General features: G+C 48.3%; 1 protein-coding gene across 1 annotated transcript in view; it reads right to left on the bottom strand.

The window, feature by feature from the left end:
• The window catches only part of LOC147112494 (adhesion G protein-coupled receptor F5-like), a 114,788-nt gene extending 103,418 nt beyond the window's left edge, over window positions 1-11,370 (bottom strand). Inside the window, exon 1 of the mRNA XM_085998187.1 lies at window positions 11,335-11,370. Coding sequence (XP_085854313.1) covers window positions 11,335-11,370 — 36 coding nt within the window. The remainder of the gene's footprint in view (window positions 1-11,334) is intronic.
• Window positions 11,371-16,992: the final 5,622 nt, after the last annotated feature.

Raw genomic sequence — 16,992 nt, 5'->3', positions numbered from 1 at the left:
TACTAATTGGGGCCTCCTAATCTGCGTGCCAAATCAGTCTAGGTTTATTGTTAGATTTTGGCGGGCTCATTAATATTAAGTTGTTTAAAGTGGTTTCAGGATGGTTCCATGGGCTGTTGAAGTTTTTAAGAATGTGTGAAGTGGTTTCGGGATGGTATCCTGAGCTGTTGAACTATTACTTGATTGTAGTGAATTGTCCTCAGGCTTTGAGTTTCCTGTGGGGCCTGAGATTCTTTGTAGGTTGGCGAAGCGATTTGTTTTATGCATGTATTTGGATGGGCCCTGTAAGGCTGTTCTTCCGTGGGTCTATTGTTAGCATGTAAATTTCTTGATGGGGCTGAGTGACGTTTATGGTTCCCCCTGACAGTTTGCCTATCTCAAATAATCAAACTGTCTATTGCAGATGTAGATCCCAAATTCTGTAACAGCCTTTTTTCTGTACAAGCCCGAACATGTCCAAAGTCAATTTTTAATAGGGTATTCCTTCATTTTGGGGGATCTGTTAATTTTGAGAATCCTACAGTCCCCACTGTGATACTTTACTCGTTAGAGTATCATACTGGGTGAGCAAAATTTCTGATCCCCGAGAGCCAACCTCCCCCCCCGCCCTGTATTTTACCGATCTAAAACCCCAAAACACACATTCCCCTTTAGGTGTAGTGTTCAGATACGTACAAAGGTAAGAAAATTCGGTTACATTCATATCCAAGCGCGGAGGGGTCCAACACCCCTGCACCACTTGGAAGAAAAAACACATGATACATACGTAGAAAAGAAAAATACACGGTTGTTAAGTCTGTGTGTTATATTGAGAATTACTACACAGACCACAAGAGTAAAATTTAACAGGTCTTTACTAGTCGAAGGTCAGGGCGGAACTGCCCAATAAATCATTACACAGCACTTATATACCGGTGTGGTCACCACCGGTATTACAGAATACAGCAGCCAAGATAAAGTAGTGCAACCCTTAAAATAGTTCTCTTAAAGGTGGAACGGTTACATACACTACAATCCTCCCTTTTTAGGTTAACAGTATATATTCCCATTAAACATAACATCATAACATATATATACAACTTCATGTAAAAACAGTTCACAGATTCAGTCTCTCTGGAGGCTTCCTGACTCGGCCCGGATAACGCCTCGGTGGTGTAGTAGTTTTCGGTGGTGTAGTAGGTTCTTTTGGCAAGGTCGATTCGGCTTGAATGCCAGTGTCGGGTTCATCTGGTTCCAGTATCACCGGATCGGAGTTAGATACTATGGGTATCTCTGCTTCATCATTAGGCCTATAGAGTTGTGGTGTAGGTTGTCCCTTTTCGGATGATGCTATGATCTGGTCAGCATGGTGCCTTATTATGCTTTCATCAATGTCCACGGTATACATCAGCGGTCCTAGTCGTGTGCAAATAGTTCCAGGCTGCCATTTCTCGGTACGGTAGTCCCGGGCCAAAACTTGTTGACCTATCTGGAAGGTTCTAGTTGGCCTTTCATTCATGCCTTGAAATTGCCGGTTCTCTACGTCCCTTCTGATGTTTGGCTTGATCAAATCCAGCCGGCATCTTAGGCTTCTATTGAAAAACATCATGGCGGGAGTTTGATTTGTGACCGCATGTGTTGCATTCCTGTACGCCAACAAGAAGTTATCTACCTTATGTTGTAGATTTATGTCTTCATTACCCATGGCCTTTATGGCCTTCTTGAAGGTCTGGGCAAACCTTTCAGCTAATCCATTGGTGGCGGGATGGTATGGGGCGGACGTGTAGTGCTTAACCCCATTGTTTTTTAAGAACTTCCTGAATTCTTCGGACACAAATTGCGGTCCATTATCAGAACAGGTCTGTTCCGGCAGCCCATTCCTGGCAAATATGGTCCTTAATACTGTGATGGTTTTTTCCGTGGTGGTGGAGGACATCTTTATTACCTCCGGCCACTTGGAGTGTGCATCCACCGCGATTAAGAACATTGAATCCATAAATGGACCAGCAAAGTCGATATGTACCCTTTGCCATGGAGATGAGGGCCACTCCCATGGATGCAGAGGAGCTTGTGGTGGGGCGTTTTGGACCTTCTGGCATCCTAGACAGCTCTTGGTCATTTCTTCGATGTCTCCATCGATACCTGGCCACCACACAAACGCTCTGGCTAGGTTCTTCATTTTCACTCCACCCAGATGCCCCTCGTGAAGCTCCTTTAGCACTTTATGCTGGAGTTTGGGTGGAATCACCACTCTGGATCCACACATCAAAGTTCCTCGGCACACTGACAGCTGTTCTCTTCTTTGCGAAAATGCTGGCAACAGTGGTTCGCCATGTGCTGGCCATCCCTTCACCGTTAAATCGTAGACTCATGAGAGAGTCGGGTCATTTCTTGTTTCCTTTTCGATCGTAGAATTTGTTACTGGTAGACATTCCACTATGGTTGAGTGGAACATCTCCACTGGGTCCACTGTAGGCGCCTCTTCTACCGTTGGCAACGGTAGGCGCGATAAACTGTCAGCATTCCCATGCTGTTTTGATCCTTTGTATTCTATGTCATATTGGTGTGCCCCTAGGAAAAGGGACCACCTCTGTAGCCTTTGCGCTGTCATAATGGAAACGCCCTTTTTAGGGTTGAATATGGATACCAACGGCTGGTGGTCTGTCAGCAGTGTAAACTTCTGGCCCTGCAGGTAATGATTAAACTTCTTTACTCCCCACACCAGGCTGAGAGCCTCCCTATCTATCTGAGCATAGTTGCGCTCAGCGGAGGTCAATGATCTGGATGCAAATGCGACTGGCCTTTCCGAGCCATTTGGCAACTTGTGTGAGAGTACTGCTCCAATACCATAAGGAGAAGCATCACAAGCTAAACGAATAGGTAGCGTTGGGTTGAAGTGAGCCAACACTTCCTCTGAGGTGATCAATGTCTTGCTTTTGCAAAAGGCCTTCTACAGTCCTCGCTCCACTTCCATGGTACTTCTTTCTGCAAAAGAGCATTCAGCGGGTGCAGCACCGTGGATAGATTTGGCAGAAACTTATGGTAATAGTTAATCAACCCTAGGAACGATCTCAACTGGGATACATTTTCCGGAGCGGGAGCCTTCACAACAGCTTCGATCTTGTCAGGTGACTTGTGCAGCCCCTCCTGGTCAATGACATGACCACAGTACGAGATCCGTTTCTGAAAGAACTCACATTTCTGGCGATTAACTCAAAGGCCATATTCCTTCAACCTGGTGAGCACCAGTTTCAAATTTGCAAGGTGTTCCTCATCGTCATCTCCTGTAATCGGGATATCATCCAAGTAACATTGAGTGCTTGGAATTCCCTGTAATACCTGCTCCATGGCCCTCTGCCAAATTGCTGGAGCCGAAGCCACTCCAAAAACCAATCTATTATATCGATACAAGCCTCTGTGCGTGTTGATTGTGAGATACTGGCGCGACTCTTCCTCAACTTCCATCTGTAAGTATGCTTGTGCCAGGTCTATCTTGGTGAAGCGTTTCCCGCCAGACAATGAAGCAAAGATATCCTCAATCCGCGGAAGCGGATATTGCACCGTGTGAAGCACCGGATTAACTGTGATCTTGAAGTCTCCACAGATGTGGACCTTCCCCAGTTCCCCTGGCTTGTTACTCGATGAACGCTTCATGACGGGAACAATGGGCGTGGCCCACTCACTCCAGTCCACCTTAGACAATACTCCTGAACGTTCCAGCCCTTCCAGCTCAGCTTCCACAGCAGGTCGTATCGCATAAGGTACCGGTCTGGCTTTGAAGAATTTTGGGTTTGCATGTTCTGCAATCTTGATTTTTGCCTTAATTCCTCTCAGTGTTCCCAGTCCCTGTTGGAACACCTCTTTAGCCTCATCCAATATTCTGGACAATCGTTCAGGTTTGACATCTTTTTTTCCGGAATCTACCGTTATTGCGTTTAGGGAGTGCCAGTCCATATTTATTTTCCTGATCCACTCCCGTCCCAGAAGTGGTGGACCTCCCTCAGGTAGTACATATAAGTCCATTCCTTGGTGTTCTTTGCCCTTGTGTATCACCTTGACTTTTATCTTTCCGATGGGGTATACTCTTTGCCCCGTGTATGTCTGCAATACTATCTCCGTATCCCGTAGGGGAATATGTTTGAATAACTTTTTGTAATCTTGCTTATTCATGACCGTCAATGCCGATCCGGTGTCCAATTCCATCTTCACTTGGACCCCTGCTATCTGCAGTGTGACCCAGATAGTTTGTCGGTCAGCTTCCTTACTCACGTTGTGAATTCTCAGACTACCCAGTTCCTTGCTGTTGGAGTCTGAATCCGAATTCTGTTCATCCGAACTCTTCTCAGCCACTTTATGTACCTTTCTGCACTTTTCCTGTGGTGACTTTTTGTTGCTGGTCTTCTTTCCTGACCGGCATACTTTAGCTATGTGACCAAGCTTGCCACATTTTCTACATTCCTGGTTTTTAAACCAGCATTGGTTCTGATCGTGTGTTGTCTTTCCACAACGATAACATTTCGTTGTACCCAAAGCCATTTGATCTACGTTGAGTACCGCTGCCTTCAGCTGCATTTCTGCAGTGCCTCTCGCTGCGGCTTCGTGCGATGCTGCAATAGTGACAGCCTTATCAAGTGTAAGATCATTCTCTTCAAGTAGCCGCTTTTGTGTTCCTTCTTTCGACAACCCACACACGAATTTGTCTCTCAGTGCCTCTGTCAGGCTTTCCCCAAACTGACAGTATTTCGCTAGCTTACGCAGTTCAATTAAATACTCCGCGTTGCTTTCCTCTTTCAGTTGCGTTCTCGCATAAAATTTAAATCGTTCCGCTAACATCAGCGGTGTGGGGTTCAAATGATTCTTCGGGACAGCAACAATTTTAGCGAAAGTCTGATCCGCCGGTTTAGCTGGTGATAGAAGATGCTTCAATAGCCCGTATGTCTTCGCACCCATTGAGTTTAGTAAGGTTAGTGCTTTATCTTCATCTGATATTTTATTTGCCTTACAATATATCTCTATGCGTTCTACATACGTGGCCCAATCTTCAACATCGGGATCAAAATCGTTGATGTTACCACGCTTAGGCATCCTCGCAATCTTCTTGAGCAACAAAAAGAAATTTTTCTTTTATTTTTTTTTTTCAAAATGGCGGTTTCCCGCGCTTGTCTTCTTCCCCCGCCTCCGAAAATGGCGGCTTCCCGCGTTTGCCTTTCTCCCCCGCTGGCTGTAATGGTGATTGCCGTATTGCTGTGTTCGCCCTCCCCCAGCGGTTTTCAAATCGTGCCTCCCAGCCCCTCTTGCAGTCCGGTCCTTTCCCCCGGCTGCGGCTGAGTTCTCCGCGGTTTTTTTTAAAATTTATTTTCTCCCACGCCTTACGCTGACCCGGTCGCTGTGCCTCGTGGCCTCGGTAGCTGCCCGGCCTTTTTCACCGGTCGCGGTCGAGCTCTCTCTCGACGCTGTTGCGTCTCCCAGCCCACTTGCAGCCCGGTCTTTCGCACCGGCTGCGTTTGCATTCACCGCGGCTTCCGTGCCTTACGCTGCCCCAGTCTCAGCGCCTCTGGCCCCGACTTCTGTCCGGCTCTTTTCCCCGGCCGTGGTCAAGTTCTCCGTCCTTATATCCTCCGTTTTTTTTTTCTCCCCTACTCACAGTCAACGTGGCCGACTTGCTGCTCGTCGCTGATCGGCTTACCCACCACCGTGATAGAAGGGATGATCACTGCCTGTTGCTGATGGAAGGCTTCGTGTCAGAATTCTTCCTTTGCTCTGCAGACCCGAGTCTTTCTCAGCAGAATGATGAGGGCGGATGCCTCCTCTCGACGCCCGTTAAACTGCCATGGATGTATCTCTGCCGCAGGGTAAGATCGTACTCGTCGCCACTGTTAAGTCTGTGTGTTATATTGAGAATTACTACACAGACCACAAGAGTAAAATTTAACAGGTCTTTACTAGTCGAAGGTCAGGGCGGAACTGCCCAATAAATCATTACACAGCACTTATATACCGGTGTGGTCACCACCGGTATTACAGTATACAGCAGCCAAGATAAAGTAGTGCAACCCTTAAAATAGTTCTCTTAAAGGTGGAACGGTTACATACACTACAACGGTCACAATCTTTATTTTTAATAACGATTAAGGCTCATCTCATACCTGGTTATAGACTTTATTTTGATGCTTGTCCCATGCTCTCTCATGTCAGGATCGGAGCATTCTATCCCTCCCCTTGCACTTTGTGCATAGTAAGTAGAAAACTATACCGAGCTGGCAGACTACTAAAATGTGGGAAGCCATTTTGATCCAAGAAGGGACCTCTATATTTTCAAAAATATCCCACCAGGGTGGAACTACGATATCCAAGATCTTGGCCCCTATCTCGACTGTCCTCTGTTCTAATGTGTAGAAATGTTTTTGTGATATAACAACTGCTTTTAGCAGGGCGGTAAGATGTTCGGGTAGAGGGGGAATTTCATAGCCGAAATGTGTGACATAGTTTTGCAGGTTGGTGATGTTTTCAGTTACAGTAAGGTGAACAGTGGAGGGTTCAGGAATGGGGACAATCCGTTCCTGGGCCACTTGAACTTCTGCCTTGGGTTTAAAACAGAAACTGCTGTCACTTACCGGACACCAGATGTGCTGTCCATGCTGGTAGTGGGCCGCACTTTTGGTGACACAATATGTCGCACCTCCTATGAATGCTACCTGTGGGGGAACATGGTCTTGTACCATTACCTCCATGGTACAGTTCATAGGTTGTGCGCCAGCAGCTTTAAACCGCACTGTGGTGTAGAATAGGCATTCAAGTGCTGGGGACACAGTATTATGTGTGCACCCCGGCTCCGGCACCCAGAGAGGTCTGTACCTGTCATAGCGTGCTCCCACTTTATGACATAAGGTGGGACCACTGCGAAATGGACGTGTGCACCCCCTTGAATGATTCCAATGTTCTCCACCCTGTATACCGGTGCAGGTCGTGCTGTCCCACCCATGACCGGCATCCTCACTATTATCCCCATGATAGTGTGATTGGAACGTCCACAATCTACTGGGACAGGGTAGGCTTCAGAGGCTAGACGGAGCTGATACGGGCCCAGCGAATTGCTAAACGGGTGGAGGGCTGCGAGGTGCTTGTTGCTAATCCAGGAAGGGACTAAACCTTATTTTAAATCCTCCAGGTTGCTATGGCCCTCGCCCAGCAACCATGCTCCGTATAGCACACACACCTCATTCTGTGTAGCCTGATCCGAAGCATTCCTATCCTCCCGTATGAGTGCATTTACTGTTTTTGTGTGTCTTTCTAGCTCGGCAATGATCTCCTTTAAATGGACTGTCAGAGCTTGGTCCTCGTGTAGCTCTGAGCCTACCACTGTGTTCTCCTCTGTTAGGATCTTTCGTAATTGGGTTTTTAAACCATTTATCTGTGTTTGCAGTTTTATATCGTCCAGGCTATTTATTACTGAGGGTCCTGTATTTTAAGTGGTGAAAATATCGTTCCAGGTTCCCCTTCTTTGTCTCCCCGTGCCCATAGTATGCTCAGCGTGTAAAGTGTACAGCTCTGCTTTATCTATGTTGGCAAAGTCAAATTCGTAAAATTTCCTAAACATTTCCTTTAGTAGGGCCTGGTATAACTGTTCTGTCTCCTTAGGGCACCATTCAGGTAAGTGTACTTCGGTAAGGTTTAGGATAACTGAAGCTACTGCATAGTGTACCCCCTGGTATAGTACCTTTTCGGTCGGCACTAGCACTAACCCATTCCTTGGTTCCTTGGTGGTGGTAGGACACCTCTCTATTAATGTCTGTGATGTCGGGGTCATGGGCAGGGGCTTTCGGGTGCGTGCTACGAGTTCGGTGGCGTTGACTGGGATCGGTGAGTGTGAGAGTGCGCACGCATGCAGGCTAGAATCCCACCCCATCCCCTTCCCAGTATCTTGCCATTGTCTGGAGAAGATGATGGATATGCCTGTGGGGCAGGCTCTCGCTGATCCCCACATGCAGATATAGATTCTCTGTTCCGACTCCCACCACTTATCCCAACACAAACTCACTCCCCCTTGGGTCCCTGTGATCGTCTAGTGGGTGTTGTACCCCAGTCGTTCCCAGTTGGCTGTACAGTCCCCTATGTCCCTGCTCAGCTTCCTGAGCCACCACCACCTATCCAGAGGAATCCGTCCTTTACACGTGAGGCACACACGTTTCCCCTCAGTGACACTGATCCATGTGGCCACAACCTGTACCCTGGGGCACGGGCTGGAGGCCTCCCTGTAGGTGAACCCAGTCTGGCTGGAGTATTGTGTCGAGTTAGACCCCAGCCACCCTGGCCACCTTCCCTCATGGAAGTAAATAGCGAGCTCCTCCACACCCGGGTCGCCACCCTCAGTGGCAACGATCGATGCTCTCTCTCCCAAGCACCCAAAGATCTGGGAGTCCTCCACGTCACCTCGGTCACCGATGCTCACCCCTACCAGGGCGAGCAGGAGCAGAACCCTCCTCATGCCGATTTCCTCTCTGTAGGGACACACAAAACAGATAGCCATGTCCCGAGAAGGTTCTCTGGCTTGACAAGTGATCGAGTCCCTAAATTTAAACTCACTTATTGTAAAATCTTAAATAATAATAAACCTAAAACTACCAAAACTGTAAAAACACCTAACATTCATCAGAAAAGATATATACATCCGCCGCCCATCTCCGGTCGGCCAGGCTAATTCTTGTTTGGCCTCTGTCTTTTGTGGCCTCTGGGCAGCTTGTACACCTGGACGTAAGGTGGCCTGTGCCACCGGACCCGGAGAGTCCTTCTTAATACAACTGGGAGTTTCCCTGAATCCGAGGTGATTGGGGGAGTGTGCCCTCCTGTACTGCAGCACACTACCCTCTTCGGTGTGACTGCTGAGTCCCTGTCCTGTCCTGTGGGTTCCTTGCAGCCTGAGGCCGCAGGCTGGGGACCACTCTCGTTCTTTTTGCCCACCGCTACCTCTCCTGTGAGTCCCTCATCATTGGAGGCTGCAGGCTGGGGATCCCCATCTCTAGACTGATCCCTGACCTTGGGCATTCTTTTTCGGGTTGCGACCCCTCCGGGGCTAAACCGTTTAAACTGGTACACTGGTGACCATGGTGGTTTAGGCTGTGGTATGCAAGGAGACCTTCTTAGGGCTCCGGTTACTGGGGGAGTGTCCCAAATAATTGGTGGGATGGCCCCTCCAGTGACACAAGCCACTGCCCCCACCGGTGTGGTCTGTGAATCTGCCACAGCTGCTGGCTGAGGATCTCTATCCTTAACCTTATCCTCTGCTTCCTGACCCTCCTCGTCCCACTCCACCCGGGTTTCCCCTTGTGCCATTGAACAGACCATGCCTCTGGCCTCAGACAAGGCTTGGATCAATTTTTTAATCCTTTCTTCGCAGGGACCGTGATCAGAGTCTTTATAACTCCTACGTCTAGCTACCTTATGAACTATTTTAATCTCCCTTAGCTGACCCTCCAAACCATCAGCTCTCGTTGTTAATCTTGCGTTCTCCTCCCATAAGGCCTGCTCATTTAACCTGGCCTCCGTAACCTGGCACAGCAGGTATTCCCCCATATTACGGGAGGTCACTTCCTGGGCGCGTCTTTCAAGGGGACACAGGTAGATAGGCTGCGCTGGTTCTAGTCATAGGTCTGGGTTGTATGGGGCAGGTGGGGTTAAAACATCATTGGCGGTGGCTACCCTCCCTGGGCCATTTAATAAAGCTCGGATCGCAGCTACGACTGAGTCTAATGTGGGGGTAGAGGCCGGTGTTTCAGTTCTTGGGGCAGGAGCTGGGGAGTTCTTTCCTATGTTATCCTTCCATGGATTCCTACAGTCCCTTCTCCAATGCCCATTCTTCCCGCACCTGAAGCAGTTACGCTTCATGTCAGAAGGGTTACCCCCTTCCAGGTGCCACTCTTTCTTATTACTAGGTTTCATTTCATGTACTTTTCCTTTTGGTGGGTGTTCTTCTATCCCTCTACCGTTGCGGTAAGCCAGGGTCAGTTGTCTGACCACTCTCTCCTCGGTAACCTGGGGGCCTTTTGCGTCAAACCACAGCTCAACCTTGACTCTGATCTGCGGCAAGCTGTTTGCCACCAGGCTTCGGAGCCAGTGGGCCAGCTCGTCCTGGTTCAGGTGAGCCCAGTTGAGATCTCCATTACAGGCACTCTTGTACACAGGCCACAGTCGGTCTGCGAAAGCCTGTGGGGTCTCCCCTGCTAGCTGTGTTGTCTTCTCCACCCGGGAGAAAGGACAATCATCGTTCATACCCATGGCCTCCAGGACTTCCTCCCGGATGGCAGCGTACCCGCCCTGCCCTTTCTTGCTCTCCGCAGAGAGGGACTGGTACAATTTGCCACCCAGAGAGAAAAGGAGCATTTTGGCCATCTCAGAGACATTGGACTCGTTAATGCCTGCTGCCTGTTCCACTTCCATGAAGTGGACCGAGGGGTCCCCCTTTTGGGTAAGATTACTCAGGTGGTTTACCATAGCCCTAAGCTGTTGGGTGCCGTGGGGAGCTACGAATTGGCTTTCAAGGAGTCCTTGACCCCCACCACCACCGGGCGGGCCAAACTTTTGCTGCCGGACCGGGCACATCAGCCCCGGCTCCGACCTTTCCTGCACTGGTTCGCCCACCCCGCCCTGCTGCCAAACCGAGTTAAAACCCGGCACCACAGGTGGTGGTGGTGTGCACTCCCTGCCGGCCTCACAAATCGTCTATCCCTCCTGCTGCCAAACCGGGTCATTCCCCGGCGCCACAGGTGGTGTCCGAACAGTTTCCCCTTGCACTTCCAGGTCCACCCGGGCTGCACCCGGGCTTATTAGGCACACCATGCCTTTTGCCCTGGACAGAGCAAGGTTTAAACATTGGATCTGCTTCTGACAGGGACCGTGATCTCCCACTTCAAACCCTCTAGTGCTTGCTATCTTATAAGCTGCCTGTACACCTCTCAACCTCTCCTCCTGTTCTTTTATTTGCCTGGCAAGGTGGGCATTCTCTTCTTGTAACATTAGTTCGTTACTTTTTGCCTCGGTGACCTGACACCGAAAGTATTCCTGTATGTTCCTATGCTTTTCCACTATCTGCCTCTTTTCCTGGTTTTGGGCGTTTAATTCTTTCAATAATCCTTCCCCTGCTAGAGCCCTTGCTTGAGACAGCTGAGCTGACTCCCGCAGCTCTTCCGTTAGTGCCTCAATGTGCTTATCTAAAAGCTAGATCTGTTGCTGGGAGCAGACCAACCAGATGGCTTTCTCCACAGACTTTTTATGATCCTTGCTCTCAGTCCATTTGGCTGCAGCATCCATGGGACGCTCAGCGCGCAACAGATTGAGCACCCATTTCTTGGTGATATTTACCTTCTCAAATACAGAAGAGGAAATCCTCTCTTCCATCTTTGTTCTCTCCTCAAAAACAGTGTTTACTGCATCACATCCCTTTTGCCAAGGTCCTGCCGCGGTCGCCATTATGTAGGGGGTGGTGTTTGGGGTCAGCTTCACCTCTGACTTATGAGCAGTTCGAATTGGTTCTAGACCTTGGACTTTTATTTGGGGGTTGTGACAAAAGTGCAGCAGAGAATTGGTTTTGGTGCAAGAAAACTTTGATCTTTATTCGAGAGAGAAAATACAACACGGGGCTGAGTGACGTTTATGGTTCCCCCCAACAGTTTGCCTATCTCGAATACTCAAACTGTCTACTACAGATGTAGATCCCAAATTCTGTAACAGCCTTTTTCCTGTACAAGCCAGAACATATCCAAAGTCAATTTTAATAGGGTATTCCTTCATTTTGGGAGATCTGTTAATTTTGAGAATCCTACACCTCACACTTTTCAAGGTTAAATTCCATTTGCCACTGTTCTGCCCATCTAACCATCCCATCTATATCGTCCTGTAGCCTGAGGCTTCCCTCCTCGCTATTTACCACTCCACCAATTTTCGTGTCATCTGCGAACTTACTGATCATACCTCCTACATTCATATCTAAATCATTAATGTACACTACAAACAGCAAAGGACCCAGCACCAATCTCTGCGGTACACCACTGGACACAGGCTTCCAGTCACAAAAACAACATTCGACCATCACCCTCTGCCTCCTGCCACTAAGCCAATTTTGGATCCAATGCGCCAAATTGCTCTGGATCCCATGAGCTCTTACCTGCTTGGCCAATCTCCCATGTGGGACTTTGTCAAATGCCTTATTGAAATCCATGTAGGCTACATCAACTACACTACCCTTATCCACACACCTAGTCACCCCCTCGAAAAATTCAATCAAATTGGTCAGACATGATCTCCCCCTGACAAAACCATGCTGACTATTCCTGATTAATCCCTGCCTCTCCAAGTGGAGACTATGGCGTGATTTTCATTCAGAAGTCGGGAAGGAGGAGGCGGGACTACAACTTTCGGGGTTGTAGTCCCGCCTCCATTGAGATGCGGCCAATCCACGCGATTTTAACTTGATTGGCCTTGTTGAGCCCGCCCAGTGGGCTCAGCAGGCCAATTAAGGGCCACCCGGCAACATGTAAAGTCACAGACTGAAATTTCATCTGTCAAGATGTTTTGACAAATGAAATATCAATGTTTCACAGCTGTTTGAAGCTGTCAAACACTGACAGTCTTACTTCTAACCTGAGTCATTCTACACAGACTCAGTTAGAAATCTCACTAGCACAGAAAGCTGCAGGCTGTCACTTTTGACAGTTCGCAGCCATTCTGCTTTCTGTGCCGGTTAGGTGATGGACTCCCGAAACCTAGAGGAAGGAAGGCTTTAAAGGTAAGCACAGGTAATTTAAACATCTTTACACACTTTAGACACACCAAACACACTTATCTTTGCACTCATGCACCCATCACTCACCTGAACACCGACATCTCGACCCCTCCAAGTCCTTCAACCCGACGGCCCGACTCTTCTAACTTGGCGTGGTTTGGAGCCGTCGGGAATCCCACACTTCAAGCTTTAAAATAGGGATTAGGCTAAAAATTGCCTGTTAACTACCTGTTAACAGGCAGTTAATTGGCACTAATCCCTTCCCGCCTCGGGTAGGCGGGTCCCAGTGCGGGGCGGGTACCCGCCTCCTTTGAAACTTACATGGAGACGGGTTGGGGGCGGGATGGTATCGGGACCCCCGAATTCGGGACTTTAACCTCCCGCATGCCTCCAATCCCGACTCCACGGGTCAATGAAAATCAACCCCTAATTCTGTCCCTCAGAATATTTTCCAATAATTTCCCTACCACTGATGTTAGGCTCAATGGCCTGTAATTCCCTGGTTTATCCCTACTACCCTCCTTGAACAATAGTACTACATTAGCTGTTCTCCAGTCCTCTGGCACATCCCCTGTGGCCAGAGACGTTCTGAAAATTTGTGCCAGAGCCCCTGCGACCTCCTCCCTTGCCTCACACATCAGCCTGGGATACATCCCGTCAGGGCCTGGGGATTTATCCACTTTTAAGCCCGCTAAAACCGCTAGCACCTCCTCCCTCTCAATATTAATTTGTTCAAGTATATCACAATCTCCCTGCCTGATTTGTATGCCTACATCACCCTTCTCCATAGTGAACACAGATGCAAAATATTCATTTAAAACCTCACCTACATCTTCCGGCTCTACACACAGATTGGCACTTTGGTCCCTAATGGGCCCTGCTCTTTCCCTTGTTATCCTCTTGCCCTTAATATACTCATAAAACACCTTGGGATTTTCCTTTATTTTGCCCGCCAGTGTTTTTTCATGCCCCCTCTTCGTTCTCCTAATTTCTTTTTTAAGTAGCCCCCTGCACTTTCTATACTCCTCTAGGGCTTCCACTGTTTTTAGTCCTTTGTATCTGCCAAAAGCCTCCCTTTTTTTCCTAATCCATTCTTGTATATCCCTTGACATCCAGGGTTCCCTGGACTTGTTGGTCTCACCCTTGACCTTTACAGGGACATGTTGGCGTTGTACTCTCTCTATTTCCTTTCTGAAAGACTCCCATTGCTCTGATGTGGATTTTCCTACAAGTAGCTGATCCCAGTCCATTTTGGCCAGATCCTGCCTTATCATATTAAAATCAGCCTTCCCCCAATTTAGAATCTTTATTTCCGGTCCATCTTTGTCCTTTTCCATGACTACCTTAAATCTCACCGAATTATGGTCACTGTCACCAAAATGCTCTCCTACTGACACATCTACCACTTGCCCGGCTAAATTCCCTAGAATTAGGTCCAGTCCTGCCCCCTCTCTTGTAGAAATTTCTATATGCTGGCTCAAAAAGCTCTCCTGGATGCACTTTAAGAATTCTGCACCCTCTAAGTCTTTTCACACTCTGACTATCCCAGTTAATATTGGGGAAGTTGAAATCCCCTACTATTATTACCCTATTATTTCTAAACTTCTCTGAGATTTGCCTACATATCTGTTCCTCTATCTCCCCCTTATTGTTTGGGGGCCTATAGTACACTCCCAGCAAAGTGCTTGCCCCTTTTTGTTTTTAAGTTCTACCCATATGGCCTCATTAGAGGAACCTGCTAAGATATCATCCTCCCTTACAGCAGTAATTGACTCCTTGATTAATATTGCAACACCCACTCCTCTTTTACACCCCTCTCTGTCTCACCTGAAGATTCTATACCCTGGAATATTGAGCTGCCAGTCCTGCCCCTTCCTCAACCATGTATCTGTGATAGCAACAATATCATACTCCCATGTGTTCATCAACACCTTCAATTCATCTGCCTTACTCGCAAGGCTCCTTGCATTAAAATAAATGCCATCCTGCCATGCCATACTCCCTTGTGCCATTACATATTTGCTCTGCCTTCCAGGCTGACTTGTTTTTTCCTCTATATTTGACTGTGCATCACCCCCTACTATAGCTCCACTCCGTATCCCATCGCTCTGCCAAATTAATTTAAACCCCCCCCCCCCAACAGTACTTGCAAACCTCCACACAAGGATGTTGGTCCCGTTCCAGGACAGGTGCAACCCGTCCAACTTCTACAGGTCCCACCTTCCCCAGAAGCAGACCCAGTGATCCAAGAAACTAAAGCCCTCCCTCCTGCACCAAATCTTTAGCCACGCATTCATCTGCTCTATCCTCCAATGCCTATACTGTAGGGGGGCATCCTTTACCTGGTTTATGGTAATTTACCTTCCTTTACCTGGTTTACGGTAATTTACCTGGTCAGGCAGCCTTTTGTTTCACAGACTGAGACCAATACCAATCAGCGGTTTCGAATCGCTAAACCCACCCTTCCAGTTCTGACTGGAGGAACTTATAATTAATGATATATTAAAAACGGACAAATGATCTGGATGTAAGAAAGTCAAACTTTATTAACTAAATAAACTACACCACATGATCAATGTAATTACGGTAAAATTGCTAAGATAGGGGAGGAAAAACGGGCATAACGAGGGAAAACGACTAAAATCACAATTTTAACTAAATCCCACTTTACTCCCCACCCCTATGCCTATCCTAAGTTGCCTTGTGGAAGGTCAGAAAAATATATGCTCACCACTGCAATGCCAGCTCTGTGCCTCACGAGATCTTCACTGTCCCGAAGCAAAGAAACACCCCAGTGTTTTAAAAGTAAACTGCTGGTGTTTATCTTCCTTCAGACAGACTCCCACACTGTAGAGAAAGGCACACAGCGGTGTAATGTATGTACCTTTAAGGGGAGAACTACTTTTTACAGCTCTTGTATACTGTAGCACCGGCAGTGACCACACCTGTATATAAACCCTGAGTAGTGATCTGTACAGTTAGTTCTAGAGTAACCCTCATTCAGTAAACACCTGTTGAATCGTTCCCTGCAGTCTGTTGTCTGATTATTGAAGGACACAACATTAAGATACACGGACATAACAGTGGCGACAAGCAAGTTCGAACCTACCTGCAACAATGCATCACCTCGCTCCTGGAGAACAGTGGAAGAAGGTCGAGTCCAGAAGCACGGGCATCGACCACGGGCAACCGCCCAGTCATCCAGCGGAGATTTGAGTATCGCAGGGGAGGCTGTCGAGAGCCAGGCTTGGCTTTCCAGTCACGGTGGTCCAGCGAAACGGGCTGGCAACAGGTACTGCGCAGACCCTTCCCGGACAGCGACGGGCTAGAGCCCGACCGAGCAGCACAGAAAAAGGCTGAGCAGCGTCGACGGGGGAGAGAGAGAGGGCAGCGCGTACAGGGCGCAGCCAGTGTTCAGGACCGAGCGGCGTCAATGGGGGAGAGAGATGAGAGAGAGCAGAGCGCAGCCGGTGTTCAAGGGCCGAGCAGCGTCAACGGGGGAGAGAGACGAGAGAGAGCAGAGCGCAGCCGGTGTTCAAGGGCCAAGCAGCGTCAACAGGGGAGAGAGGCATGCAGGAAAATGCGAGGCGCTGCCATTTGCCACAAGGACCGCCGAGAGCGGCGTTGGCAGCAGCGCGGGAGATGCCATTTTAAGCCGCAGCGGGGAAGAAAGGAAAGCACGGGAGACGCCATTTTAAGCCGCAGCAGGGAAGAAAGGAAAGCACGGGAGACGCCATTTTAAGCCAGTCTAACCACACCCAAAAATGCCGAAGAGTGGCAGTATCACAGCGTTCGACAATGAAGTCGAAGATTGGACGACATACGTCGAATGCAAAGAAGTATACTGCAAGGCGAATGAAGTGCCAGATGACAAGAAAGCACTGCTATTGTTGAATTCAATGGGTGCCAAAACGTATGGCTTACTATGAAACCTAGTAACCCCAGAGAAGCCAGTAGAAAAGGATTTTGAAAACATAGTGTCAATCCTACAGGACCACTTAAACCCCACACCACTGCTGATAGCAGAAAGATTTAAGTTTCACAAAAGGAACCAGCATAAAGATGAAAGTAATGTTGAGTATTTAACGGAACTGCGCAAGCTATCAAAACACTGCCAGTTTGGAACGGGACTAGCAGATACTTTAAGGGACAAGTTTGTGTGTGGGCTTCAAAGTGAAGGAACCCAGAAACGGCTTCTATCAGAAAAGGATCTTACGCTGGACAAGGCTTTCAGCATT

Source organism: Somniosus microcephalus, chromosome 9 (genome assembly GCF_052327205.1).
Source record: "Somniosus microcephalus isolate GS21.2 chromosome 9, FLI_Smic_1.0, whole genome shotgun sequence".
NCBI classification, from domain to species: Eukaryota; Metazoa; Chordata; class Chondrichthyes; order Squaliformes; family Somniosidae; genus Somniosus; species Somniosus microcephalus.
This window is presented reverse-complemented; position numbering and strand designations above follow the sequence as displayed.